This window comes from Melanerpes formicivorus, unplaced genomic scaffold, assembly GCF_026170545.1.
Source record: "Melanerpes formicivorus ecotype bairdi unplaced genomic scaffold, bMelFor1.0.p_v2 SCAF_27, whole genome shotgun sequence".
Lineage (NCBI taxonomy): Eukaryota > Metazoa > Chordata > Aves > Piciformes > Picidae > Melanerpes > Melanerpes formicivorus.
The window spans coordinates 9,913,564-9,940,520 of NW_027142379.1; the positions used below are offsets into that span (position 1 = coordinate 9,913,564).

At 43.0% G+C, this 26,957-nt stretch overlaps 2 protein-coding genes across 4 annotated transcripts in view; one reads left to right on the plus strand and one right to left on the minus strand.

The window, feature by feature from the left end:
- The window catches only part of ANAPC10 (anaphase promoting complex subunit 10), a 32,767-nt gene extending 24,699 nt beyond the window's left edge, over window positions 1-8,068 (minus strand). The window contains exons 1-4 of one of the 3 annotated variants that reach the window (XR_010989281.1): window positions 7,654-8,068; window positions 5,486-5,602; window positions 4,546-4,636; window positions 3,648-3,768 (exon numbers count right to left, since the gene is read on the minus strand). Coding sequence is in view for 2 of the 3 variants with exons in the window: in XM_068154064.1 (XP_068010165.1) it covers window positions 3,648-3,768; window positions 4,546-4,636; window positions 5,486-5,600 (327 nt within the window). In the remaining variant the exon portion in view is untranslated. The remainder of the gene's footprint in view (window positions 1-3,647; window positions 3,769-4,545; window positions 4,637-5,485; window positions 5,603-7,653) is intronic. The other 2 variants (XM_068154064.1, XM_068154063.1) reach the window with 2 other exon arrangements.
- A 141-nt stretch (window positions 8,069-8,209) lies between these two features.
- On the plus strand, window positions 8,210-26,664 carry ABCE1 (ATP binding cassette subfamily E member 1). The gene is made up of 18 exons (XM_068154071.1): window positions 8,210-8,358; window positions 12,327-12,491; window positions 13,310-13,395; window positions 13,893-13,990; window positions 14,372-14,489; window positions 15,388-15,525; window positions 16,658-16,727; window positions 18,111-18,207; window positions 19,047-19,136; window positions 20,727-20,848; window positions 22,606-22,827; window positions 23,313-23,372; window positions 23,456-23,514; window positions 24,179-24,289; window positions 24,377-24,519; window positions 24,618-24,740; window positions 25,778-25,889; window positions 26,136-26,664. Exons 2-18 carry the CDS (start codon window positions 12,389-12,391, stop codon window positions 26,181-26,183), a joined length of 1,800 nt encoding a protein of 599 aa, XP_068010172.1. The 5' UTR covers window positions 8,210-8,358; window positions 12,327-12,388; the 3' UTR covers window positions 26,184-26,664.
- The last annotated feature ends 293 nt before the right edge of the window (window positions 26,665-26,957 follow it).

Consider the following 26,957-nt stretch of genomic DNA (forward strand, 5'->3'; position numbering starts at 1 on the left):
CTTTTACTCTTTCAGGAGGGGTTCTGCCTCTTAAAGCACTTTTAATCTGAGGAGTAAACATCAGCAGCTTCGCAATATGAACTAATGAGAGAAGTACACAGCTATTTTCCACCCCTGCAAGTTTTCAAGGCCAAACTGGATGGGGCCTAGAGTGCCCTGCTCTAGGAGGAGGTGTCCCTGCCCATGGCAGGGTGAGTGGAACTAGATCATAGAATTGTTTCAGTTGGAAAAGACCTCTAAGATCAAGTCCAACTGTTGACCTAACACCAGCATGGCCATTAAACCACATGTCAAAGATGATCTTTAATATCCTTTCCAAACCAAACCATTCTATAATTTTGTTTTCATAAAGTGTGACCCAAATCTTCCTGGAGTGTCTTTTATACAGTGCAGAATTAGCTAACATAAGATCTTAGACAGCAAAGCAAGACACCCACAAAGTCCCTACATTATAGGTCGACAGCAGAAGCCATTGATACTACTGCAGGAATAGAACCTAAAATCCTGCCTGCACTTAGCATCACAACACAACTATTTTATGGCAAAATAAACTGCTGAGTATCTGAACAGTAAGGCAACATGCAGGTGAGCATTATTTGAAGAGACCAACACCTGACACACATCCTTTGTAGTGGGGTGTTTTCCTATTAGGAGAAAGCATAATAACTGAAATCACATACTGAATAGTCTGGTTGCTCTTCTAAAAATGCCTCTATAGACTAGTTCATCCATCTAGATTGTTTGCACCACTATGTGGGAGAATTCCCTGACTGGAAGTTGACAGCTGTGATAAAAAGGCACCTAAGTAAGAGAAGGCTTACTGCACACAGCTTAGCTGTAATTCCTTCAGCTGAGCCAGATCACAATGGCTGCTCTCACCCATAGGACGGGGTACAAATTACTTGTTTCTCAAAGGGAAAAGCACCAAATATTAACTCCAAAAAGAACATGCCTACATAGTAGACCACAAACTAAAACTAGTCTTCTATTAGTGAAAGAACTGTGCATTGTGTTGCTTTGACAATTGGACCATTAGGAAAAGAACACATGGAGGCATCACAGGACTTTCATTAGACACTATGAGCTGGGCAAGTGTCCACAATAAAATATAAAATGATTTTGCTGTATTTTCCACCCAGTTAATCAGTTCTGAAGCCAATGGAATCACTGTATAATTAAGCAGATTTCTCTAAAGAGCTTGTAGCAGTTCACACTGCTTTAATAACCTGACTATGTGCCAGAGAAGCTGACAAAAATAAGAGTTTCAGGATTGAAGGAACATTTAAGAAACACATTCTGAGCAGCAAGCAGTTCAGGAAATATGAAATTGATAGCAATATTTAGCGTTATAGTGGTGACAAAGTTAGTCACTACTATTGTACATCATCAGAGTAATGCTTCTCATCGTAAACAACTTGACCATATTTTCAACTCAGTTTTGAAGTTAAAAAAGCACATGAGCATATGGTATGTATAAAAATTACTGCTCTCATGCAACTTATTACAGTCACTGATGTACTATAAAAGATACTAGCAACTTGTTTCATTTAAAATTGCCTTTTTAAATAAATACATTATGTACAGAATTCTGTGTTTGGCAGGAAAAGCCAAGAAACATTGCCTGAGAAATTGAGGAAGATGAATACGCTCACTACGTATTTTCCTGTTTCTATAGATCTTTAACATATATCCTCAACGGTGGAAGCTTACCGCTGCGTAGGAAATTTGAGTTATTGCAGTTATGTGTATAAAGCTGTACTAAACACGATTACAAAAGGATAACGTATCCGAAGAGAAGAGTGCAAACACAAAATCGAACCGGTAATTAAGGACAACGATGACATCTAGTGGACAATCGAATGAGAAACCCGTAGCACAACACAAGGAAGAGATCCAGCTGCTGGTACTGTTGCACAATGTGCAACTCCCGAATTACTACCATGCAATTAAGAAGATTAAAAGACAGAATTGCAGCTGAGGAAAGTCAAAGTAAAATGATGACTCATTTCTTTCAAAAGAGTATTTAATTTTAAAACGTCAAGACCTTTCCATTTAAGGTTCAGGATAAAAGCCTTGGTCAAAACTTGAGAGAACATCACAAATCACTAAAAGAATGCAGATAGACACATAATGCCAATATCATAAAAGCATAGAAGTTTGCTACACTTTCTATCCCCACTGCATTTACTACCTTCTACTTACAAGTTGCTCATGTTGGGACTCCAAACATTGAAAAAGTTAAAACAGTAAAAACCCCAAAGTAAAAATTCAAGCTACTATTTAGTACATTCCTTCTCTCATCATTCTGTTCCTTCTGTTATTGCTATACCTGCCATAAGTGATTTAAGTTAAACATTCCAAATATATCAGCCAGTAGCTACTGAGTTCTCAAGAAGAGGAATCTGAAACAAGAGGCTACTGTTAACTCAAAATCAGCAAAGATCAGCTCATAGGTAACCTGATTAGTTCACAAGATGGACTTCTACCGAGATCATGGGTTATTTTAAACCTGCTTTTGCTATCAACCAAAAGGCTAGCAAAACTAAGCAGTTACAAGCAACTAAATCTAATCTCAGTTGTGCCACCAGAGAAACTTTTCCTAACACTTCTACCCAGAAACAAATACTGGGTTTGACTACCAGACTTTTGTAAATAAAAATGTTAATACTACAAATTTATGTCCTGTTCAAAGTCTTAAGCATCAAACAGAAATTGGATTTTGCAACATAATACAGAAATAACTGAATTCCTTTCAAAATGTCTACCTCTCAGTGACTGCCCAGGACAGAAAACCACTGCAAAAAATCAGAAACTATACTAGAAGTAAAACATCAGTTATGATTACATCTGATTGTAACAGACTTCCATCTTAAGTTGATACCTTGCTCACTTTGTGTATCATTTTGGAACCTTTAGTGTTGCAATTCTACTAGCTCTTACCATCAGTAGTGGCTGGAGTCAGCTATTAGCAAATGCACAACAGATTCTCCCTTAGGTGAAGATTCTCTAAGCAGCAGAATGTGAAGAAACCTTTACTTAATTGATGATCAGGCCCTGCTCCCTACTTTGTTTCTGCCAGGGTCTCAAAGCAAGGTTTGAATCAGATGCTACTAGCTACTAAGAGCACATGCAGCCTCCCAAAAATTAAACCCAGACTCCAAAGATATTTATGGACTATACACAGCCATAACTAAAACATATATATTTAAATTCTGATTACTAGTGAGACCTAAGAGCTGAGCAATCCATTTATGAAAACTTGAATTCATGCCTTTGACTCCAAAAATGAAAGTATTAAAAAGCTATGTCTCCCTTTTGGTCTATGCAATGCAGGTATTTTAAATGAGATCAAAGTTTTAATCAACTCTCAACAGTCCTGTTCTGGAAAACCTCACTCTTTATTACATTACAGGATCTATATATCAACTCTGGTATACCCATGTTGGTAATGGAACCTAACAAAACCAAAAAAAGAGCTTAGTAAATTTACAAGATAAAAAAAATTAAAGCAAACATCAAAATAAACCCAAACATTTTCTCATGCCAAGCACAATGCTGTATTTTACCTCCAAAACCAATGTTACTGTATCAGATGCCTAATTACAGAGCACTACTTTAGGACAAAAAGCAAAGGGTCATCGACCTACCCGGATTTCCTGGAGATTATGGAAGTTATTTCCTACTCTGACAGAGATTTTGCTTGGAGTGTAACTTTCATCAGATTTGTAGTCTGCATAAATACATAATGTCTTCACTGTTGTTTTTCTTCTGCAAGCAGAAACAACAGCTGTGTAAGCATCACAATAAAATATTCAGGATGAGTTTGTTGCTAGTTTATGATAACTTAAGGATTTAGATGTTCTGAAACTTGACAATTGTGTCTACTGATTTATAAGGACCCTCCCTCCTAAATGTGTTTTTTCTACATGAAACTATTTACATAGTTGATTTTTCACTGTTCTCCTTCGCCTTCAGAAGCATCACCAAAGCAACAAATACAGTAAAAGCCCAAGATGTTTATGATGAAGCATTTGCTCAGCTTATCAAATATGGGCTCTATTACTGTACCCAAGAGGTCCCCAGAAAGCAAACAGAAACAGGTGAAAAATATTTAACCTCTTCTTGAGAGTTTGGTTAAAGAAAAAGGACTGACAGCATCCTACACACAGTAGATTAGTAAACAGTTACTCAAATAGACACTTGTTAAGCTGTACAGAGCTACTTTAAAAACAGTAATCTACCCTTCAAAATGCCCTAAAGGGCAGAAAGTCAGGACAGAAATGTCACCTTAAGTACATAAGAAAGAAGCTGTTACAAATCACATACTATTAAGCACTCCTTTTTGTTGGTTATTTAGGCATTTAGTAACCATAACCTTTGGGAAAAAAAAAAATCTCCTTTTTATAAATGCTGTCTGCCTGGCTTCTCAACAGTTGGGTAACAGGATTAACCCAGGAGTTCTTGCACTTCCAAAATTCCCATCTTGGTGAACAGCAATCAGTGCCAAGTAATACAAGATACTCTATACAGGGCAATTTTTATTACCTAAATTGGATGTTCACCAAATGAGGCTGTGATCCATCTGACTGCCAGTAAGTTTCTAGGTTATCATCTCGTAACTGATCAACTCCAAATCCTATAAAAAAGAAAATATGATAGCTTTGAATGTTCCCTTCTGTGATACAGACATCACAGACATAACTTCTTCAGCTGCTACAAACTAAAGTATGTATTCTAAGTTATAACATGAAGAAGCATGATCTTCTATCCAAGCTGTGCCTATGCTTTTGTGATGAAACTGGAAGAGGGGAATCTGTCAGTTAATAAAACTCAGTACTTGACTGTCCTTATACTATCTCCTCTTGAAGTATCGGGTTTGAAACCATTCAATGTATTGATATTCATACTAATTGCAAGAATAAGACTTAAAAGTTAGGCTTTTTAACTGCTGAACTAAAGGAAGATCACTAGCAGAGACCATTTGGCATAAAATTTCAGGCAAATAACATTGTCAGGTAGTTTTTTCCAAGTTAAAATTCGAAGATACTCAGGAAAAATGCCAGAACACAGCAAAATTAGACAGTGCAGGGTGTCATATGGCTTTATTCACTGTGCAAATAAAACCAAAAGCCAACCAACCAACCACAAACCAAAACAAACCCACAACATTATGTATGACATTGGTAAAAGATCTGTTTCCTTAATAGGAGAGATTTCCTCACTGTTGGATTTCTGATATAGTGCTGGGCTAACACAGTTGGACTTGTTCTGAAAGGTCATTTCTAACCAAAAGGATTTTATGATTCTATATTTCATCAAATACAGACTAGGCCAAAATTAATTGTAGTAGCTACCCATACAGCTTACACTAGAGCAGGTTTGCTGCCACACTCTGTATGCACGTCTCCTTTGCAAAACACAAAGCACTGTAAGTTTTAAGTAGAAAAATGTACATTTGATTTTTACATCATTTGTTATATTTTACCTGGCTTACAAGAGGAAAGAGACCAAACTGCCTGTGAGCCTATTTCTCTAACAGTACCAGTCCTCTCCAACTGCTTTGGGTCAGCACCCGGTGGTGTCTTGTTTGGGGTAGTCATTCCTAGCAAAAGAAAAGCAGCAAGGTAATTGAGACACATTTAGCTTGATAGGAAAATTAAAGGGTCATGTTCCTACACTTTAATTCTTTAGCTTTTGTATAGTAGTTTACAGAATATGTGGTTTAGATGTATACATTTTTGAATGCATGTGTGTTTGCATTTATATAAAAATAAGACTTCTACAGACACAAAGTAAAAAACTATTTATATTTCATCAGGAAGTTTCACATAGGTAAATTGTGTCCTCAATTCAGTACACATCTGGAACATTTGTAAGACTTATTTTACTTTTATCATTCTAATTAATACATACAGAGTTAGTCAGGATATCAGGATTATTATTTTAAACACTTATGTTAAATTAAAACAGACCCTGATGGTTTAAAGGCTAGCAACACAATTTCATTTACCCCCTGCAAGTTCATTTACCCTCTGTAAGTTCAGAAGCTAGAGCAAACCTGTCTTCCTGGAGCTATTTCTACGTAAGAAAAGGAAATAAAGAGTTTAAACAAACAGTATAGGCTCTAATTTGGTGAGGAGTGGTTATTGCCATGGTCCATTTCCTTAACTTCACAACTTCACCTGGAATTGTCAACCTGTCACTTCCACTGCTCAAGTAATCACATTGTCTCAATGCCTAGACTACTGATACAATCATGCTGGGGTTCACATACTATAGAGCATAGTAATACTTCCTAGAAAGCAACCTGAAAGACAATTAAAAAAGTACTAAAAAGAAACTAGTTCCATGCAAGGAACTAAACTAAAGCTTAAAATCAATCATAAAGCACTCAAGAGTCAGAGAAGTAGAGTTGATTTCTAATCCTTTGCTGACATGCATGACATTGTATTATGCTCTGCTAATCTTCCAGTACCTCACCTAGATGGCACATGAGGCACTGAACTAGGTTGGTATCCACAGTATCCAGACCTCACCCAGTACAGAAGTGACACATGGCAGAGACCACATTTTCTATACAGGAATAACTGCAGCAGAAACTGTTGGACACAAAAAGGTGAATTCAGCAGTGTCCACACCAAACACTTCCTAGAGGGCCTTCGGATGGTTTTGTGTGCTTTGCAAATGCAGATTTGAGCCAGACTTCCAGGGGGGCCTTGCTGCTTTCTCATATACAAAGCTGCAGTCCTGACCACCATAAAACAAAAAAAAAAAAAAACAACTGAAGAAACAAACCTGTAGTAAAATCTAGGTATTGACAATAGTGACACAAAAGGCCACAAACAGCATCCTCAAAACAGCATGCTCAAACACCAGCCTCAGAAAAGCAGATGGAACTCTACACAGCCAATCCTACAGCTATATATGCACACAACTCACAAATATACGAATCCTAATGGCATCCAATTAAAAAACAAACAAACAAACTTCAAGCAACAAGGTGCTTGCTTGTTCAGAAGTTTGGGTCAAAAAAAACATCAGACTATTAAAAAAACTAAACAGATAACACAGTTAGCCATTCCCAGGACAAGATACTAGCATAATTTCCCTAGAAACTATATTTAAATACTGCATTATCTAACACTTTTAGCAGTATTTACAACAGGCTCTTTGGAACACAGCCGTTCTCTGTTGAATTGAATGCTACACCATAAACCTGCATATCTATAGAACACATTGTAGACTAGAATAGGGAATAACTTAACCTACTTGCTACTTAATACAACTTCAAGGTTTTTTTTATATCAACTTCAATAAAGCACATTGTCACAAATATTGTAATCCACTAACAACTTAAAAGAGTCTTGGAAGGAATTACAACGCACTTCACAGTTCACAGCTACCTGGAAAACAGACAATCACAAAATGGTATGGATTGGTGGAAGGGAGCTTCAAAAATCATCTAGTCCAATGCATATCCTATACCAAAACTCAGCACTCAGCAGAGCTTCTGCCCTGACACTGGGAGGCGAGACATGGCAGAAGCCGCCTTGCCCAGTCTCCGTCCCCAGACAGAAGAGAATGGCGACAGACGACTTTCCCTGCTCCTCCCGCCCTCAGCCCCAAGGGTCGGTATCCTCACAGCGTCCCCACCTGTTCTTCCAAGGCGCCACAGCGAGTGTGGGGATGGCGAAAGGGCAGCGGGGCCAGCCCTGCGCGAGTCCCCTCAGAGCGGGCAAAAGGCAGACGAGCCCTCCCGCCCGGTGCGCTGAGGGAGCTCCTGGGCCGGCTCCCGCCGCGCCCCGCCACACACACCCAGGCGCGCGCGCACTCACGCAGTTTAAATGAGCGGCGGTGCAGAGGGGCTATGGAGTTCGTCCGTAGGTGGTTGCGTGGGGAGAGGCGCAAGCGTTGGCGCGCCCCCGGGTGGGGAGAGTCGGTGTGGAGACTTGCGTTCGGTGTGGGGCTGTAATGGCCCCAGTCCCACTTCACGGAGGGAACCACAGTCAGGGCGCGGAGCCGGGTCAGCCAAGACACTCGCGCCTCTCGCAGGAGGCACCGAGAGATGGCGTCACCCACGCGCCGTCATCGACGCGCGGCCTGGCCCCGCCCGCGCTGTGCCGTTCTGTCTTCGAGCGGCCGCGCTGTCTCTATGGTAAGGCTGTCTCTTCCCTTCCTTCCCCTCTTCTCTATGGTGCGCGGCCCAGGCTCCTCCTTGCAGGGGAGACGGCCATCTTGGCCGGGTGGCGGCGGCTGGTGCACGTTGCGCGCTGCCGGTCCGCGGGACAGGGGACTCGCTTCCCCGCTGCGGCCCGGCCGGAGAGCGGGGACACCTCCCTCTCTCCCCCTCATCTCCCGGTAAGCAGCCTCCGATGGGGTGGGTCAGAGAATACCGGTGTTTTCGCATGTGAGAAGAGGGGCAAGAAAAGGGGCCCCCTCCCCCTGCCGGGAGCCGCCGGCCGTTTCCTTTGCTACGCGCCCTGCCCCTGTCACTCGGCTCGAGAGGGCCATCTCTCCCCATGGGGCCTGGGACTTGCCATTCATCCACTAGGGGAGCGGGGCTGTCTGTGCCGGTCTTCGCCTGGGCCTCGGGGCCGCCTTCTCCGGGCCTGGCTCGGCGGTGGGCCGGCTGTGGGCAGCGCCGAGCCGCCCCGAACGCCTGGTCTCCCTGGCTCAAATGGGCCGCACGCTCCATTCAATCGAGGGCTCGAGGCACGGCCCGGGCGGAAAGATCGGCCTTCCCCGACCGGCACTGCCCGCACGTGTGGTTCGTCGTTTCTGGTCGGTTGCACGTCATCTTCCAGGGCTTTGGGGGTGGGTTTTTTGGTTGTCGGCCGTCCTGTGCTTGTAGCAGCAGGGGGATAAAGAGAAAACGATTCCTTCTGGTGCTGGGTTCAGCCGCAGGAACCGTTTTCGTGTGGAGACCCTGTGTGGGCTCTTGTCGTTGTGATGGCCGGGGTCTGAGGAGAGGAAAGAAAGCCGGTGTGTTGTGAATGGGGAGGATTGCCCCTGCTGGAGGGAAAAGCCATGCTTTGCCCCATTTTGAGGAAAGTTGCTATCCATGTGCATGCTTGTGGGGTGAGGAGATCAAGACTCCCTGCAGGTTTGAAAACGTCATAGGATGAGGCTGTTTTTTGCAAGGTATATGCAGAACAAAACAAAAAAAAAGACCAAACCGAAAAAAAAACACCAACCCACCCCACAAAACCACCCCAGACTCGGCAGGGCTCTTCTCTGGGCCCATGGTCGTGTTTCCTCTCCGGAATGCACTTAGTTATTTCACCTGCAAGTTTCTGCGGCAGCTTTCAGGTTCTGATGGTTTTTCTGAACTCTAGTTCTAAACAAGTGGTCGTGAAATACTTCTGTATTTTTCACGTGGTAGATGGCTAATTTATGGGTTTAGTCTTGTGCATTTTGCCTTGTGCTACAGACTGAGTGATAATTAAGGCTGTTCAGGACCAGCTATACACACCCACTCCTTGTGCTGCGTCAGTATATTTGACCATATGCTTTTCATGTTAACACTGTATTTTCATATTTGTGTCATACCTTATGAGTAATATAATGAGTTAAATGCAGCAGGGAGATTTGGGGCTTGTTTAAACTTCTTTTTGATCACTGGCTTAGTTTCTATAACGATGTCAAAAGGCTTAGAGACAAACCAGTTCTTAATTCTTACTTGATTTTGTTTGTGCTTGTAGCTTTTGCTATTGTCCTTTGAGACATAGACATGTAGTGATCTCCATGTCCAGCTTGAAAATCTCTTCTTTGTCATTAATTTTTTTTAAGGTATCCTAGTTATTATTTTTTTTTCCTTATTATTATTTATTCTTATTATGGAGTGGCTGTATATAGTCGCTGCATTTATCTTTGAGGGCTGATACAGCAATAAAGTGTTAGCTGTTTTTTCTGTAAAAATAATTAAGGTATGGTTCAATTCTGAACACAGACCTCCTCCTCACAGTTAATTGTCTCTGGTTATGTTTCAGTCTTCAATTACTTTTTTGGATGTTTCTTTCTTTGTCTGAGTAGTTCTATGCAATTACAAACCCTGGGTCGTAACTGACTTTGTGAGTTCTGATATAGAATCATAGAATGGGCTGGGTTGGAGGGGACCTCCAAAGGTCATCTAGTCCAACCTCCTCTGCAGTAAGGCAATGCCTGTGAATGATACAAATATTGGTATTTCTTAAGGCAAGTATTTATTCTGCAAATTGTACATTAGTGTTGCCTTTTGTGACAGGTAGCAAGGCCTGCTCACCTGTTTCTGGGTTTCAATTTCTTCTGCTGTGTCAGAGAGCACTCACTGGCTGAAAGTGCTTCTGATAACACGCTTTGTGTCTTATTTTCAGAAGTGTTTTAGTGTTTGTATTGTTGTAATTAGGCTTAACAGCTTTTGATGTCAAGGTTTATAGAACTTTTTGCTAGCAGCTGTCTCTTACTCTTTCACCTGTGTTGCCAGTCCGTAGTTCTGGAAAGATTTTCTGTTGTCACTCTATGAAAATTCTCTCAGTCAAAATAATATTTTGCTGTGTAGTTTTTAATACATTGATATTTTTGCAGGTTTTGTTCTGCTCTTCTTAGTTTGGAAAGCAGAAATACACACACAAACTCAAATGCTTCTGAATACCAGTTTCTCCTGCCCTTAAACTGCTGACTGTACTTCAGTTATTGGTATGCTGCATAGTAGCCTATGCATGTTTTGCATGTTGCTGACCTATGCCAGTGTATTGAGTTCTGCTGTCTGCACCTAGAAATCAGCCAATCCTATTTGATAAGTTAAATTCCACCAAAGTAGCTGCATATAAATATGTAACTTGAGTTCAGCCTGGGTTTCATTTGCTCTAGACTGTCAGTTCAAAGTAGAAAGTATTGCTTCCTTTTGTGGGTAGTGGCCATCGTAGACATCAGAACAGTCCTGGAAGTAATGCAGAAGTGACAGATGTCACAAATATTTTTTACTGAAAATTGCAGGGTTTTGGTCAAACTCTCACACTTCCATCATTTTGATGGGAGCAGGGAGGGATTAAACTGTGTGTCTTCATGCAGTTCTGTTTTCCACCACTAAGTACTTTGCTATACTTAAGTTCCATAGGCCTTTCAAAACTCTTCAACACAAGTGGGCATTTTGGGCATTTTCTCATATAAGTTAGGGAGGGGGAGGGGAAAAAAAAGAAACACCAAACCCTAGGCTGTTTTATTAGTTGCCAACTGCAGCCTGCTTCAGCAATGGGTGGTAGTGCAAGCTTTGGTCCTGTTATCTAGCCAAAACTGGGTGGGAAGCTTGCTGAGGTAGATGGCAAAACTGAATTGTTTTAAGCCATTTTTGACTTGGTCTTTTAGAGCAACCCCTGCCCCATACTCCTCCTTTGGTGATTCAAGCCACACACCAGGCTGCAAGTTGGATGGATGGCTGAGGGAAGTTTGGTTGGCTGTCAGTACTGCTCAGGCAGTGACCGCAACCAGAGGTGTGGGAAGTTGGAGGAGGGGACGCAAGCTCCTGAAGTGCAGCAGCTCTGTCTTCTGGAGATTGCTGTTGTAACCCCATAGAAATAGTTTGCATGCTAGTTAGATAACCAGCAGGGAAAGCCCTGCCCAGAAGGTAGACAGTGTGGTCTGTCTTCTCAGGGTACACAACCACACAGCTGTTGGAGAAACAACAGATCCAGATTAGCACTTCCCTTGGGAAACCAAAGAGAGGGTGAGTGATTCACCCAAATACTGTATGCACTGCAAATGACAGGGCTTTTGTGGAAAGCACTGGGATATATTCCCAAATAATGTATCTTTCTTTGAAGCACTGACAATATCCAGTGTCTGTCTGGTAGAAAGCTACCCTGACCCGAGCATCTTAGAGTTTTAAGAGTTGGATGTTCAGTTTCTTAGGTACGAAAAATGTCTTAAAGTGAGGACTGCAGACTCGCCATTCCATGCCTGTTGGCCTGGTCTGTAGATGCAATTGCAGTGATCAGCCCTACTTTGTCAGTCTGCACTGACAACACAGGAGTGTAAAATCACTTTTTAAAAAACCAATCATTTATTGGAAATCATCAACTATGTCACTAAGACCTTTTGGCGTAGGAAATGTTGAAAGAGTAAAGACAATTAAGTTGAAATATTAAAAGCAGAAACTGCCACAGTAAGGTTGGTAGAGTGACTAGTAATTACATTCTAATTGGTATCTTAATTAAAAGAGAGAAAAAAATCTAATAATTTTGCTTTTTTTCCATCACTGAACTCTGCTAGTAATGGTTTCAGATATGTATGTTCTTCTCTGTGCTGGGAGTAATTATGTTCTCTTTGGGGGGGGTTTTTTCACCCTTAAGATCTGGAAGACTCCCACTTCTCCTCCTAACTGGTGCATGTGTTTAACCCTGAGCTGTGCATTATGGCAGACAAGCTAACAAGAATTGCTATTGTCAACCATGACAAGTGTAAGCCAAAGAAATGCCGTCAAGAATGCAAGAAGAGTTGTCCTGTGGTTCGAATGGGTAAGAGATGTCATTTAACAAAGGACTTTGGAATAGTCTTCTGTTAGAATGCATTACTTTCTATAATTTTGAGGATGTTTGTCATTCATGCTTTGTTTCATAAAGAAGTAGCACTGAAAGCATGGAAGTTCTTAGTAGTAATGGCCACATTTCAGGCCTTCAAATGATCTGAAGCTTCAGTGAACCTTAACACTTAGACTAAACCAGGTTGGAAGAGACCTTCAAGATCATCGTGTCCAACCCCTCAACCAATCCAGCTCACCTAAACAATTAACCCATGGCACCAAGCACCCCATCAAGTCTCTTCCTGAACACCTGCAATGATGGTGACTCCACCACCTCCCCAGGCAGCCCATTCTGATGGACAATCACTCTCTCTGTATAGAACTTCTTCCTAACATCCAACCTGAACCTCTCCTGGCGCAGCCTGAGACTGTGTCCTCTTGTTCTGGTACTGGCTGCCTGGGAGAAGAGACCAACATCCGCCTGTCTACAACCTCCCTTCAGGTAGTTGTAGAGAGCAATAAGGTCACGCCCTGAGTCTCCTCCAGGCTAAGCAACCCCAACTCCCTCAGCCTCTCCTCATAGGGCTTGTGTTCCAAACCCCTCACCAACTTCATTGTCCTTCTCTGGACTCGTTCCAGCAAGTCAACCTCCTTCCTAAACTGAGGGGCCCAGAACTGGCCACAGGACTCGAGGTGTGGCCTAACCAGTGCAGTGTCCAGGGTTTACATGTTCCTCTGTGGGATTTAGTACTACTGACAAGAATTCTGGTTTGTCAGAAACTCTCTTGAGTTAATCTTATTCTTTTTCACCAGGAAAACTTTGCATAGAAGTCACATCACAGAGCAAGATAGCATGGATCTCCGAAACACTTTGTATTGGTTGTGGTATTTGCATCAAGGTAAAAGTCTGCTTTAAGAGATAAATTTTTCCTCCTTATTTCGTTGTATTTAGTAATGCATACTGTAACTTCAAAGGGCAGTTTTATTTCCCTGGATAATCAGCCCTTGCTAGCTGTTACTCTTTATACAAAGTGAAGTACCATGTCTGTTCACTGAACTGGTTGGATTGCAGGGTGTAGGTTGTAACTTTTTGTTCATGGCTTTGGTTTTGTTTGGTTTTGTCTGCTTGTGGCAGTAGACAGCAGTAGAAGAGCTAGAGAGTATATGCAGTGTGCCTTGCTTGCAGACTTACACTCTGAATTGCTAACTGTTGAGTTTTAAAACTGTGGTGTGCAAGTTCCTTGGAAAGTCACCTATGGAAAAGCAAATAGAGTCATTTGGTAAAAGTCCTTTTTACAAGTATTTAAATGTGCTCCTGGGTACAGGGGAAAGCATAGCTTTTTGTTAATAAGTGGTTTGTGTGCGCTAGTGATGTGTACGTTTATTTCTGTTACAGAAATGTCCTTTTGGAGCCTTGTCAATTGTTAACTTACCTAGCAACCTGGAGAAAGAAACAACACATAGATATTGTGCCAATGCCTTCAAACTTCACAGGTATTGCAGTTTTCAAATCTATAAAGGAGAGCAAACAAATGAAGGATTTGATAATCTAAGCAAAGTGCATGTCAAGATGTTTTTGGTTATGATCTCAATAGCTTCCTTCCTGAATGCTAATTAATTTTTGTTTGTTAAAGAACCATGACAATGAAATAACATGTGAGTGCTCATTTTACAGAGCTCCTCTTTATAGAACAGACTGCTCTTAAGTCTTCCTTATGTTCCTGTATTGCAGGAATGTTTAATTTGAATTATATATTTGAAAGTCAGCAAAGTAAGTTGAAATAATGTGAAAGTCTGAAAAGAGAGAGGTTACAGCATTGACTTTACCAGCAAATGCTGCTGTCTGATGGCATTAATGTAATCTGATGTGTACAGGTTGCCTATCCCTCGTCCAGGGGAAGTGCTGGGATTGGTTGGAACCAATGGTATTGGAAAATCAACTGCCTTGAAAATTTTAGCAGGAAAGCAGAAGCCAAATCTTGGAAAATATGATGTATGTATCAGCAGTAAAATAGAGTTGGCATTATAGAGAAATGTGGTTCTATTTCTGAGCTGAGTTTTTCTCTCTGTGAGCACAATAGAATTTGTGAGGACACTGGCACTTCTGGGAAGTCCAAAATCAGACTTTCCTTTGAAGAGCCAAATCACTGTGACCACAGCAACACGTGGTATGAACTGAATCTTCCACCTTGATTCTTCTCTAAAGCTTAGGAAGTGTCTCCTCTATTTTTTTGGGTTGGAAATTCAGCTGTGTCACTGCATGAAACAGACCTGGCCAGGTTGGGACTTTTTCTTGTGTGATTGCTTGGAACAGATCCTTCCCCCTCCCCCCACCCCCCAGCTTTGTCTTGTCCTTCTGTATCCTTTGACATTTTGGCTAGAATCAGAGGAAATGCCCAAATTGTGTTGCATCTTTTGTGCAACTGGATTTTATCAGTTCAGTCTTTTCCTTTGGGATTAGCTGCATGAGATAGCAAATGAGTGTGGTTAACACTAATCCATTCTATCATTTTCCCCAGGAAGTCGTTCCACTTGTAGCTTCTGAACTGTCTTAGCACAGGTTTGGATGTCATAGGAGCAAATTTAAAATGCTTTTTCTTGAAAGGTCTAGTGGCAGTGCATCTAGGGAAAAAAAAAATGGTGCCTCACCTTCTGCCTTCCATTTTACCTTTTTATAGTTGTTCTGTTTTGGGTTGTTTAGCTTGTTGTGAGTGTTTGGGGTTTTTTTTCAATGGAAAGTGCAGAAGCAACAGAAGTTGGGTAACTAGCTTTTATCCAGGCTAGTTTTTTTAATCTTGCAAGTATATTCTAGTTGCTGTACTGTAAAAGTAGCTAATTTTTATGGTGTTTTTGAATGGTGTAAGTAACTGCTGACTTTAATTTTGTCACAGGATCCACCTGACTGGCAAGAAATTTTGACTTATTTCCGAGGATCTGAGTTGCAAAACTATTTTACCAAGATTCTGGAAGATGACCTGAAAGCTATCATTAAACCTCAATATGTGGACCAGATTCCTAAAGCTGCAAAGGTGAGAAATTTCATGAGGTGAGATAAAGCTGGAAGCTTCTCCTGTAATATTCCATTGTGCTTAAAGATTTTATTTAGCAGCATAACTTAATGACAAAAATCCACTTTTGCCTGACATTTGTAATGGTGAAATCATAGTATCATAGTATCAGTCAGGGTTGGAAGGGACCACAAGGATCATCTAGTCCCAACGCCCCTGCCATGGGCAGGGACACCCCACACTAGATCAGGCTGCCCAGAGCCTCATCCAGCCTGGTCTTAAACACCTCCAGGGACAGGGCCCCAACCACCTCCCTGGACAACCCATTCCAGGGCTTCACCACTCTCATGGGGAAGAACTTCCTCCTCACATCCAGCCTGAATCTCCCCACCTCCAGCTTCATTCCATTCCCCCTAGTCCTATCACTACCTGAGATCCTGAGAAGTCCCTCCCCAGCCTTCCTGTAGGCCCCCTTCAGATACTGGAAGGCCACAATGAGGTCACCTCGGAGCCTTCTCTTCTGCAGACTGAACAGCCCCAACTCCTTCAGTCTGTCCTCATAGGAGAGGTACTCCAGCCCTCTGATCATCCTTGTGGCCCTTCTCTGGACACCTTCCAGCACCTCCACATCCCTCTTGTAATAGGGGCTCCAGAACTGGAGGCAGTACTCCAGGTGGGGTCTCACCAGAGTTGAGTAGAGGGGGAGGATCACCTCCCTTGCCCTGCTGGCCACACTTCTCCTGATGCAGCCCAGGATCTGATTGGCTTTGCAGGCTGCAAGTGCGCACTGAGAGCTCCTGGTGAGCTTCTTGTCCACCAGCACCCCCAAGTCTCTCTCCTCAGGGCTGCTTTCCAGCCAGTTACTGCCCAGCCTGGATTTGTGCCTGGGATTACCTCGACCCAGATGCAGGACCCTGCCCTTGCTCTTATTGAACTTCATGAGGTTGGCTTGTGCCCACCTCTCCAGCCTGTCAAGGTCCCTCTGGATGGCCTCCCTTCCCTCCAGCGTGTCTGCTGCACCACACAGCTTGGTGTCATCAGCAAACTTGCTGAGAGTACATTCAATGCCACTGTCCATGTCACCCACAAAGATGTTGAACAAGACAGGTCCCAGGACTGATCCTGACATTGTGGGGCTTTATTTCTCATGCAGGGAACAGTGGGATCAATTCTGGATAGGAAGGATGAAACCAAGACACAAACTGTTGTATGTCAGCAGCTTGGTAAGTAATTTGGGGAAGTCCAACTTGATTTCAGAAATTGCTGTTTACTGAAATGAAGTTAATATTAATGTGATAGTAGATGTCATTTATACCAATTAAAAAAAGAAAAAATAATAATAGTAGTTTAAAGCCTGGGACAAAAAAAAACACCTTGTAGTGGCAAAGGCAAATTATTTGATAGCTAACAGTACCTAATGCAGTTTCTGTTTCACGGTAGAAAGTGTTCATCGTTAAATCTGGACAAACTCCAGTTGCTATCTGTTGCTCTTGCCTCTTGCTTGCTTTCAACTCAAGCAAAATCTTCTCTGCCTCTTTTGTGAGAGCCATTGCCTATAGAAAACATTGCCCAGGTACCAGAAAACCATTTTTTATTCTTCCCTTTATTCTTCCCCCAGTAAAAATCTGTAATGGGAGCAATAGCAACTTCTGAGAACAATGCAGTTAATGTCTGCATAGTCCAGCCCTGGTGGGTTTTGTAAGTGTTTCGAATTCAGCTAAAGTAACAGCTGGCTTCTTTTTGGTAGATCTGGGTCATGAAGGTGGAACTGCATTATCATAGAATCAATAAGGTTGGAAAAGACCTCAAAGATCTTCAAGTCCAACCTGTCACCCAAGACCTCATGGCTATTAAACCATGTGCCACGTCCAATCCCTTTTTGAACACCTCCAGGGATGGTGACTCTACTACCTCCCTGGGCAGCACATTCCAATGGCTAACAACTCTCTCAGTGAAGAGCTTTTTCCTCACCTCCAGCCTAAACTTCCCCTGGCGCAGCTTGAGACTGTTCTGGTCTTGTTCTCTTGAGCTTGAGACTCTTGTTCTGGTGCTGGTTGCCTGGGAGAAGAGACCAACCCCTTAAGGCCCGGCTACAACCTCCCTTCAGGTAGTTGTAGAGAGCAACCACCACCAAGAACACAGTCTTTGGGTCCCACCTATTAGTCAAAGAGTATGTTCTTGACATGTTTATTTGGATGAGAAAATACTGGCTTTGCACACTTGCTGTAAGGTTTAGGGAACTTGATTTCCCTGAAAATCAGACTTCTTCAGCCTGGTGTGGTAAGAAACACTTTTAAGACTGATATAGTTTCTTTTTAGGACCAGAAATCTTTACCAAGTACATGGTAGAAAATAAAATGGAGATGTAATCCTTCTGCATGATAAGCAGCAGCCATGCTAATTAGCCAGCTAATGCTGCAGAGAAGCTGTAACGTGCAGACCCACTGATAGAATTATGCTGCTTCTGTATAAACTGAGCAGTTACAGTACCTTCTGGTTGTCCTCTGTGTAGGGTGTCTGCTGTGACTGTGCATGTTTCTGTAGGTATTAAAAATACAAATGGTTGTGTTGTTGTGTCATATCTAAAGTCAAACACTTACTTGCAGACTTAACCCATCTGAAAGAAAGAAACGTTGAGGACCTTTCAGGAGGAGAGCTTCAGAGATTTGCTTGCGCAGTGGTGTGCATTCAGAAGGCTGATATGTATGCTTCCTTTACTTCCACTACACATTGCTTCCAGTAGTCTGTCTCAGAATGTGGCCCTTTAGTTCATATTTATTGTAAGAAGTAATACTTATGAAACATTTAAGCAAAAAAACCTTCAAGTTTTTGTTTAGGTTGTGATTTTTTTACCACACCACCCCACCCCCTCTTTTTTGGTGGTAGTGTGGGTTTGGGATAGGTTCACAGTATCACAGTATAACTGAGGTTGGAAAGGACTTCGAGGATCATCGAGTCCAACCTATCAACACAGACCCCATGACTAGACCATGGCACCAAGTGCCACGTCCAATCTCCTCTTGAATGCCTCCAGGGTTGATGACTCCACCACCTCCCTGGGCAGCACATTCCAATGGCGAATGACTCGCTCGGTGAAGAACTTCCTCCTCACCTTGAGTCCAAACCTCCCCTGGCGCAGCTTGAGACTGTGTCCCCTTGTTCTGGTGCTGGTTCTTCCCTCACTTGGAAGACTTCCTTCTTCCAGTCTTATAAAGTATTTTTGCACTTCTCAGTTCATGTTAAATTTAAGCTGCATCAGAACTGAGGGCACCTGATCCCTAACTGCTGATTTCTCCTAGCATTTGATAAGTTTATCAGAGCTTTTGGCAAGTTCTTGACTTGCACCATTTAATGATTTCATGTGACAGCCATCAGAGGTTCATGGCTGTGTCAGTACATAATTCTCATGTTTACCTTTTTGTCAATATAAACACTTTTTGTTTGTTTGTTTCTGTGTATCTTAAGTTTGTAATGTTAGTATTAGGTGTGAACATGTGGAAAGCTTGCATTCACTAAGACTTCATTCTTTCTATTGGGGCTAGCTTCATGTTTGATGAACCTTCAAGCTACCTGGATGTCAAGCAGCGCTTGAAGGCTGCCATTACTATTCGATCCCTAATAAACCCTGACAGGTAAATGCAAACTTCAAATGTTTTGCTGGACTGTGATAACAAGTGGCTGTTTACAGAGGGAAGCAACACCCAGTTCATCTCCCCAAAAAGAGCTGACATCTCAGTATGGTACATGAACAGAAAACATTCTAAGGTGCTAAAATTCAATTGTTTGCATTTTAGAAACACATTTCCAGTGGTTTCTCTGCTGTGTCAGCTTTGGGGGAAAGTTTGTAATAAGGCAGTGAAATGTGAAAATGCAGGTGCTTATTTTTTCATAGTATCATAGTATTATTCAGGGTTGGAAGGGACCACAAGGATCATCTAGTTCCAACCCCCCTGCCATGGGCAGGGACACCCCACACTACATCAGCCTGGCCAGAGCCTCAACCAATCTGGTCTTAAACACCTCCAGGGACGGGGCCCCGACCACCTCCCTGGACAACCCATTCCAGGGCTTCACCACTCTCATGGGGAAGAACTTCCTCCTCACATCCAGCCTGAATCTCCCCACCTCCAGCTTCATTCCATTCCCCCTAGTCCTATCACTACCTGCGATCCTGAGCAGTCCCTCCCCAGCCTTCCTGTAGGCCCCCTTCAGATACTGGAAGGCCACTATTAGGTCACCTCAGAGCCTTCTCTTCTCCAGACTGAACAACCCCAACTCCTTCAGTCTGTCCTCATAGGAGAGGTGCTCCAGCCCTCTACTCATCCTTGTGGCCCTTCTCTGGACACCTTCCAGCATGTCCATATCCCTCTTGTAATAGGGGCTCCAGAACTGGAGGCAGTACTCCAGGTGGGGTCTCACCAGGGCTGAGTAGAGGGGGAGGATCACCTCCCTTGACCTGCTGGCCACACTTCTCCTGATGCAGCCCAGGATCTGATTGGCTTTGTGGGCTGCAAGTGCACACTGAGAGCTCCTGGTGAGCTTCTTGTCCACCAGCACCCCCAAGTCTCTCTCCTCAGGGCTGCTTTCCAGCCAGTGAACATTTTTGTATCACAGTATCACTTAGGTTGGAAAGGACCTCGAGGATCATCGAGTCCAACCTGACACCACAGACCCCATGACTAGACCATGGCACCAAGTGCCACGTCCAATCTCCCCTTGAACGCCTCCAGGGTCGATGACTCAACCACCTCCCTGGGCAACCCATTCCAATGCCGAACTTCCTCCTCACCTCGAGTCTGAACCTCCCCTGGCGCAGCTTGAGACTGTGTGAACGTTGCTCTTCCATCCCCTTCTCAGAGTTGTTTTGGTTGTTAGGCTTTGGGTGGTGGTGGTTTGGGGTGTTGGTTGGTTGGTTTTGGTTGTTGGTTTGTTTTCAGATGTGCTAAATAATTTTTTTTCTCCAATCAGTCAATGTCCTTCCACTTACTGTAGATAAGCTGCCAATTTACACCAAAGATGGACTTTCAACTTGTCATTCACAATGTCTATTAGACAGCTTAAAAGAAATGCTTATCAGAGATTTGAACTGTCTTCATTTAGTCTGAAGCTTAAAAACCACATTACACAAACCCCACGTTGATAGCTTTTGCTTATGCAAGACTAGAGTAAGAAAGAAGTGTGTTGTATTGACATGTAAAAGCATCTCTCTGGCTCTTTTTCAGGTACATTATTGTTGTAGAGCATGATCTAAGTGTATTAGATTATCTCTCTGACTTTATCTGCTGCCTGTATGGTGTGCCAAGTGCTTATGGTGTTGTTACTATGCCTTTCAGCGTAAGAGAAGGTAATTCTTGCCATATTGCTCTTTATAAATATACCCCCAAAAATTCTGTGGAAGGAAAAGGAGGTACCAAGATGCTGTTTGTCTATTACATGAACATGTTGTCTTCCTGTCACACTTACAGTAACTAAAAACCTACTGGTTTATTTTCTGCAGAATCTCTGCTTTCCATGATCCTAAATTTATATCTCAACGCAAAAGTCTTAATTGATGAAATGTTCTTTGTCTCCTTCTGTGGATATAGTTTTGATACTTCCAAGTGTTTTGTAAACAGTGGAGTTACTCCAAAGAGTCTTTCAATATTAGAGCCAGGGCAGGGGACAGTTTCACAGTATCACAGTATAACTAAGGTTGGAAAGGACCTTGAGGATCATCGAGTCCAACCTATCAACACAGACCTCATGACTAGACCATGGCACCAAGTGCCACGTCCAATCTCCTCTTGAACGCCTCCAGGGTCGATGACTCCACCACCTCCCCGGGCAGCACATTCCAATGAGGAATGACTCGCTCGGTGAAGAACTTCCTCCTCACCTTGAGTCTAAACCTCCCCTGGCGCAGCTTGAGACTGTGTCCCCTTGTCCTGTTGCTGCTTGCCTGGGAGAAGAGACCAACCCCTTCCTGGCTACAACCACCTTTCAGGTAGTTGTAGAGGGCAATGAGGTCACTCCTCAGCCTCCTCTTCTCCAGGCTAAACAATCCCAGCTCCCTCAGCCTCTCCTCATAGTGCTTGTGTTCAAGGCCTCTCCCCAGCCTTGTTGCCCTTCTCTGGACACGCTCAAGTGTTTCGATGTCCTTCTTAAACTGAGGGGCCCAGAACTGGACACAGGACTCAAGGTGTGACCTAACTAATGCAGAGTACAGGGGCACAATGACCTCCCTGCTCCTGCTGGCCACACTATTCCTAATGCAGGCCAGGATGCCCTTGGCCCTCTTGGCCACCTGGGCACACTGCTGGCTCATATTCAGGCGGCTGTCGATCAGCACCCCCAGGTCCCTCTCTGTTTGGGAGCTCTCCAGCCACTCCGACGCCACTGTTTGCGCAGTTACAGAGGGCTGCAGAGTTCCGCTGAACCACCCACACTTGTACTACTATAATCAGTGTGAGAATGGGTCCCACTGCAGTAGTTTTAAACTCTACATACATAATCAATGCTGGATTTTCAGGAAGAGCTGTAGCCTTTCAGTAATGTTAGTAAGACTTTTTTGCACAATGTATAAGCTTTCAAATTGGAGGCTTAGTTGCTTCTTTTAACATAGTATCATAGTATCATTCAGGGTTGGAAGGGACCACAAGGATCATCTAGTTCCAACCCCCCTGCCATGGGCAGGGACACCCCACACTACATCAGGCTGCCCAGAGCCTCCTCCAACCTGAGCTTAAACACCTCCAGGGATGGGGCCCCGACCATCTCCCTGGACAGCCCATTCCAGGGCTTCACCACTCTCATGGGGAAGAACCTCCTCCTCACCTCCAGCCTGAATCTCCCCACCCCCAGCTTCATTCCATTCCCCCTAGTCCTATCACTACCTGAGATCCGGAGCAGTCCTTCCCCAGCTTCCTGTAGGCCCCCTTCAGATACTGGAAGGCCACAATGAGGTCACCTCAGAGCCTTCTCTTCTCCAGAGTGAACAGCCCTTTCAAATCTAATATTCTCTGTATCTGATTGGAATTTCCAGCCAAGAGTGGAAATTCACCTTGGCTTGCTCTGTTGTAAACTCTTCTATTACTTTTTTTTTACTCTCCTTTCCCTTCATAGGCATAAACATTTTCTTAGATGGCTACGTTCCAACAGAAAATCTAAGGTTTCGAGATGCATCTCTGGTGTTTAAGGTGGCTGAGACAGCTAATGAGGAAGAAGTGAAGAAGATGTGTATGTACAAATACCCAGGAATGAAAAAAAAGATGGGAGAATTTGAACTGTCCATAGTAGCTGGAGAATTCACTGACTCTGAAATTATGGTGATGTTAGGGGAAAATGGTAAGTGCAGCTCTTATGGGAAACTGCTTCCACAGCCCAAAATGTGCTTCTAAATCCCTATTTCAGTCTGGGACTCAGGCTTCAGTGTGACTGGATTTGAGTAAAGGTGAACTGCCTGTTTCCTACTGAAGATCTCACACCATGAGCTTGCTCTTTAAATGGCAGGCACTTGAAGTTACTGAAGGCTGATGATGCCATTGTGTCTATTACCCCATTTTAAGAGCTTAGATTGGCAGGATGATGTTTGACCTGATGAGCTTAGTCTCAGGTTTAGCACATTGTAGCTTTAGATATCTCTTCCATGTGAAAAGGCAAGTAATTCCAAGTGCTATTTGATGGAAGTGAATGTAGGAATTCTCAAATCAGTCTCATTTTTAAAATGCGTTCTGTATTAAGTCTTTTTTCCTTCTGTCAGTGACTTAATTGTTTGAGGTCTGACTTTACTACAAAGCCTAAAATGCAAATTACATATTACTTTGTTTCAGGAACTGGCAAAACTACCTTCATCCGAATGCTTGCAGGAAGACTGACACCTGATGAAGGAGGTAATGCTTAAACCTTAGCTGAAAGCCATTTGTAAGATAGTGGGAAGGCCCTTGTTTTCATCATAAACATTATCTTTGTACAGGTGAGGTCCCAGTTCTAAATGTCAGCTACAAACCACAGAAGATCAGTCCTAAATCTACGGTACGTTTAAGCCTTGTTCAAGTATTGTGTTTGCTACCCAAAGCATGTTCTTGATACACAGGTAGAATGTCTTTATTCCCAGAACAAAAAGCTTTATTCACACAATATCACAGTATCACCAAGGTTGGAAGAGACCTTGAGGATCATCGAGTCCAACCTGTCACCACAGACCCATGACTAGACCATGGCACCAAGTGCCAAGTCCAATCCTCTCTTGAACACCTCCAGGGATGGTGACTCCACCACCTCCCTGGGCAGCACATTCCAATGACGAATGACTCGCTCGGTGAAGAACTTTCTTCTCACCTCGAGCCTAAACTTCCCCTGGTGCAGCTTGAGACTGTGTCCCCTTGTTCTGGTGCTGGTTGCCTGGGAGAAGAGACCAACCCCTTCCTGGCTACAACCACCCTTCAGGTAGTTGTAGAGGACAATGAGGTCACCCCTGAGCCTCCTCTTCTCCAGGCTAAATAATCCCAGCTCCCTCAGCCTCTCCTCACAGGGCTTGTGTTCAAGGCCTCTCCCCAGCCTCATTGCCCTTCTCTGGACACGTTCAAGTGTCTCAATGTCCTTCTTAAACTAAGGGGCCCAGAACTGGACATTCTGTTTGTTTTTGTTTTCTGGTGGTATGGTGCCCAAAACTGAGCAGCGTTTTTCCTTCTCCCAGGGAAGCGTGCGTCAGCTGCTGCACGAGAAGATCAGAGATGCCTACACGCACCCCCAGTTTGTAACTGATGTGATGAAACCTCTTCAAATAGAAAATATCATTGACCAGGAGGTACTAATTGCCTGAGAGACAACATCCTAACTGTTCTTGAGTTCTCTACCTGAACTAAATGTGGCTTTGTTCCTCCTGCCCCACTAGGTTCAGACATTGTCTGGTGGTGAGTTGCAGCGCGTTGCATTAGCTCTCTGTCTTGGGAAGCCTGCAGATGTCTACCTGATCGACGAACCGTCGGCGTACCTGGACTCTGAGCAACGTCTGATGGCCGCTCGAGTCATCAAGCGGTAAAGTACACCTGGGGGGAAAACAGATGGAGCTTGCACGGGGTTTACAGTAACATTACTTTCAGCTCTCTCATTTCCTTGTTTGATTTCTATTTCAGTTTCATTCTCCATGCTAAAAAAACAGCTTTTGTGGTAGAACATGATTTTATCATGGCCACCTATCTTGCCGATCGTGTGATTGTTTTTGATGGTATCCCTTCCAAGAACACACTTGCCAACAGGTAAGAGACTCGTTTGGATGAGCAGGCAAGGTAGAGGAAGGCAACATAGATGTAAATTAAGGAGGTGACACATCCCTGCCTCTGGAAATCTAAGCTGCATTGAAAGCAATCCAGGAGCGTCCTGAGAATTCTAGCTTTTGTTTTGAAGCAAGGCAAAATAGGATTGACCCAGGCTTAAGAGACTGCCTAGGCACAGAGCTGAGGCAGAGTTGGACAATTTACCTAAGCTCTCACAAAATAGACTAGCTCCTGGCTTAAACTGGTCTTAAGCAACTGCATACCAATTAAATGACAGTCAGAGAATGAATAAATAATATTGATTGTAAGGAGTGAAAGAAAAGGACCAATTGTATAGTCTGCTTATGAAAATAACTTTCAGCTGCATCAAAAGCAAGCAGTGGACTGAAGGTAGCTGGGTGCAGCTCTTGTGAAGTGCAGGGCTTGACAGTAATAAATAACAGACTGTTGATGAGTCACCCTTGTGTCTGCTTTTGTGCCTGTGAGTAATTTCATGTAAGTTACAGACTTGGAGGAGCAGCCTTGAGAAACAAGACTGTTAGGACAGGGTAATGACCAGGAACTTAATGCATGCCAGATGAAGTGAACACATGGGTCAAGCACTGTTTTACAACACTGCTAGCCTGGTTTTGATGGGATTCCTTCACTTGTTTGAATTGTCAGATCACAATCACATAACTATGTCTCAGCATCAGTATAGATTTTGATCTTTTATAGAGCTTTCTAGTGGTACAACTCCAGTTTTTTCTTTTGGATGTAAGCAACATCGTGTGCCAGCAGCTGTAGATACAACAGTGAAAGAATGTCAAGGTAGCAGTCTGAAGACTTGTAATGCCACCCTGAGACACTGCTGAAAGGAGCAGTTGTTATGACTCTTGTCTGAGACATGCTCTGACTGAAAATGTAGCCCATCCTGCTACCTCAAACACAGCTCACTTCTGTTAGCAGACCTGAGGAAGCTTAAGATGGAGATCAAAGCTGTCTGTAGTCAAAAGAATTTCTCTCTTCTCTCTTCACAGTCCTCAGACCCTTTTGGCTGGAATGAATAAGTTTTTATCTCAACTTGAAATCACTTTTAGAAGAGACCCCAACAATTACAGACCAAGAATAAACAAACTCAACTCAATCAAGGTAAGAGGAGAAGCAACACCTTTACAGTAAAGAAGCAATGGCTGTTTAAGGTAAAGCCAGGTTTTAGAGTAAGGAACAAAATGAAAACTAACCTGGTAGTTTTGCTGTGCTGGAAAACAGCATGTGAAACTAATGAGAGTAAGGATGAAAGTAGAAACTATTCTAGATAAACATAGCTGAACTACAAGATAGTTAAGTCTGGCAAAGACCACCTGAAGTAACACTGACCTTTTTTCTCTTCCCAAGGATGTGGAACAAAAGAAGAGTGGAAACTACTTTTTCCTGGATGACTAAATACCAAATCTGAGCATCTTTATAACTGGCACCTAGAAATGCTTATTGGAATCTAAACATTTGTGGATGAGAAGGCTCAATCAGGTTTTAGAACACTTAATCTTTGGGAGCTTAAAATCTCTTGCTGCCTGTAACATCTGAGACCAGTAGCAGTCCAAATCCTAGCCCAAGAAAAACTGCCACTTTCTATAGTTTGGTGACACAAGCCAGTTTTCAGTGTAGTAACTTCCAACTAGACCACCTCAAAATTGTGCAAACGGAGTCTCCAACTTTTTCAAAGTTTAAAGGAGGTTTTCAATTCAATATATCTTATTTGTGTACCAACTATTGGCTGCACTTCATTTTAAACATCTTTGAAACTCTTTTCTGTCTGAAGAGGGATGGTGACCAAGAATGTCAAGCTACACTAACAACTCCTGTCTTAAAAAGGTTTAATTTCTCTGGATGAGGGTTTCATAAATAAATATCCTCCTAACTTACAGCTCTTCTCTGCCACAGTGCAAAACTTCGTGGAATGACTAATGCAGAAGCATGTCTAGGGTGTTGTCACACACAGCTCATTCTGCAGAAAGGAAAACACCAAAGCTGGAGTACAGACTATATGGTGAGATAAAGGAAGGGGTCTACACCTTTTGCAAGCATCTGTCCCTTTCTGTCTTCTTTGACCAAGCTGCAGGAGAAAAATTGAGAATAATTCATTTAATGAAGTCTTAAAGAATAAGAGATCATCCTTTCAATCTTCTCTTACATACAGTTGTGTAGCGAAGACAGGTT

Bases quoted from the DNA above. Each gene is read 5' to 3' on its own strand.
- ABCE1 (XM_068154071.1), top strand. From the start codon at position 12,389: ATGGCAGACAAGCTAACAAGAATTGCTATTGTCAACCATGACAAGTGT. The intron at 15,526-16,657 runs GTGAGAAATTTC...TTTCTCATGCAG, and splicing joins AGATTCCTAAAGCTGCAAAG to GGAACAGTGGGATCAATTCT. The intron at 24,520-24,617 runs GTAAAGTACACC...TTTCTATTTCAG, and splicing joins GCCGCTCGAGTCATCAAGCG to TTTCATTCTCCATGCTAAAA.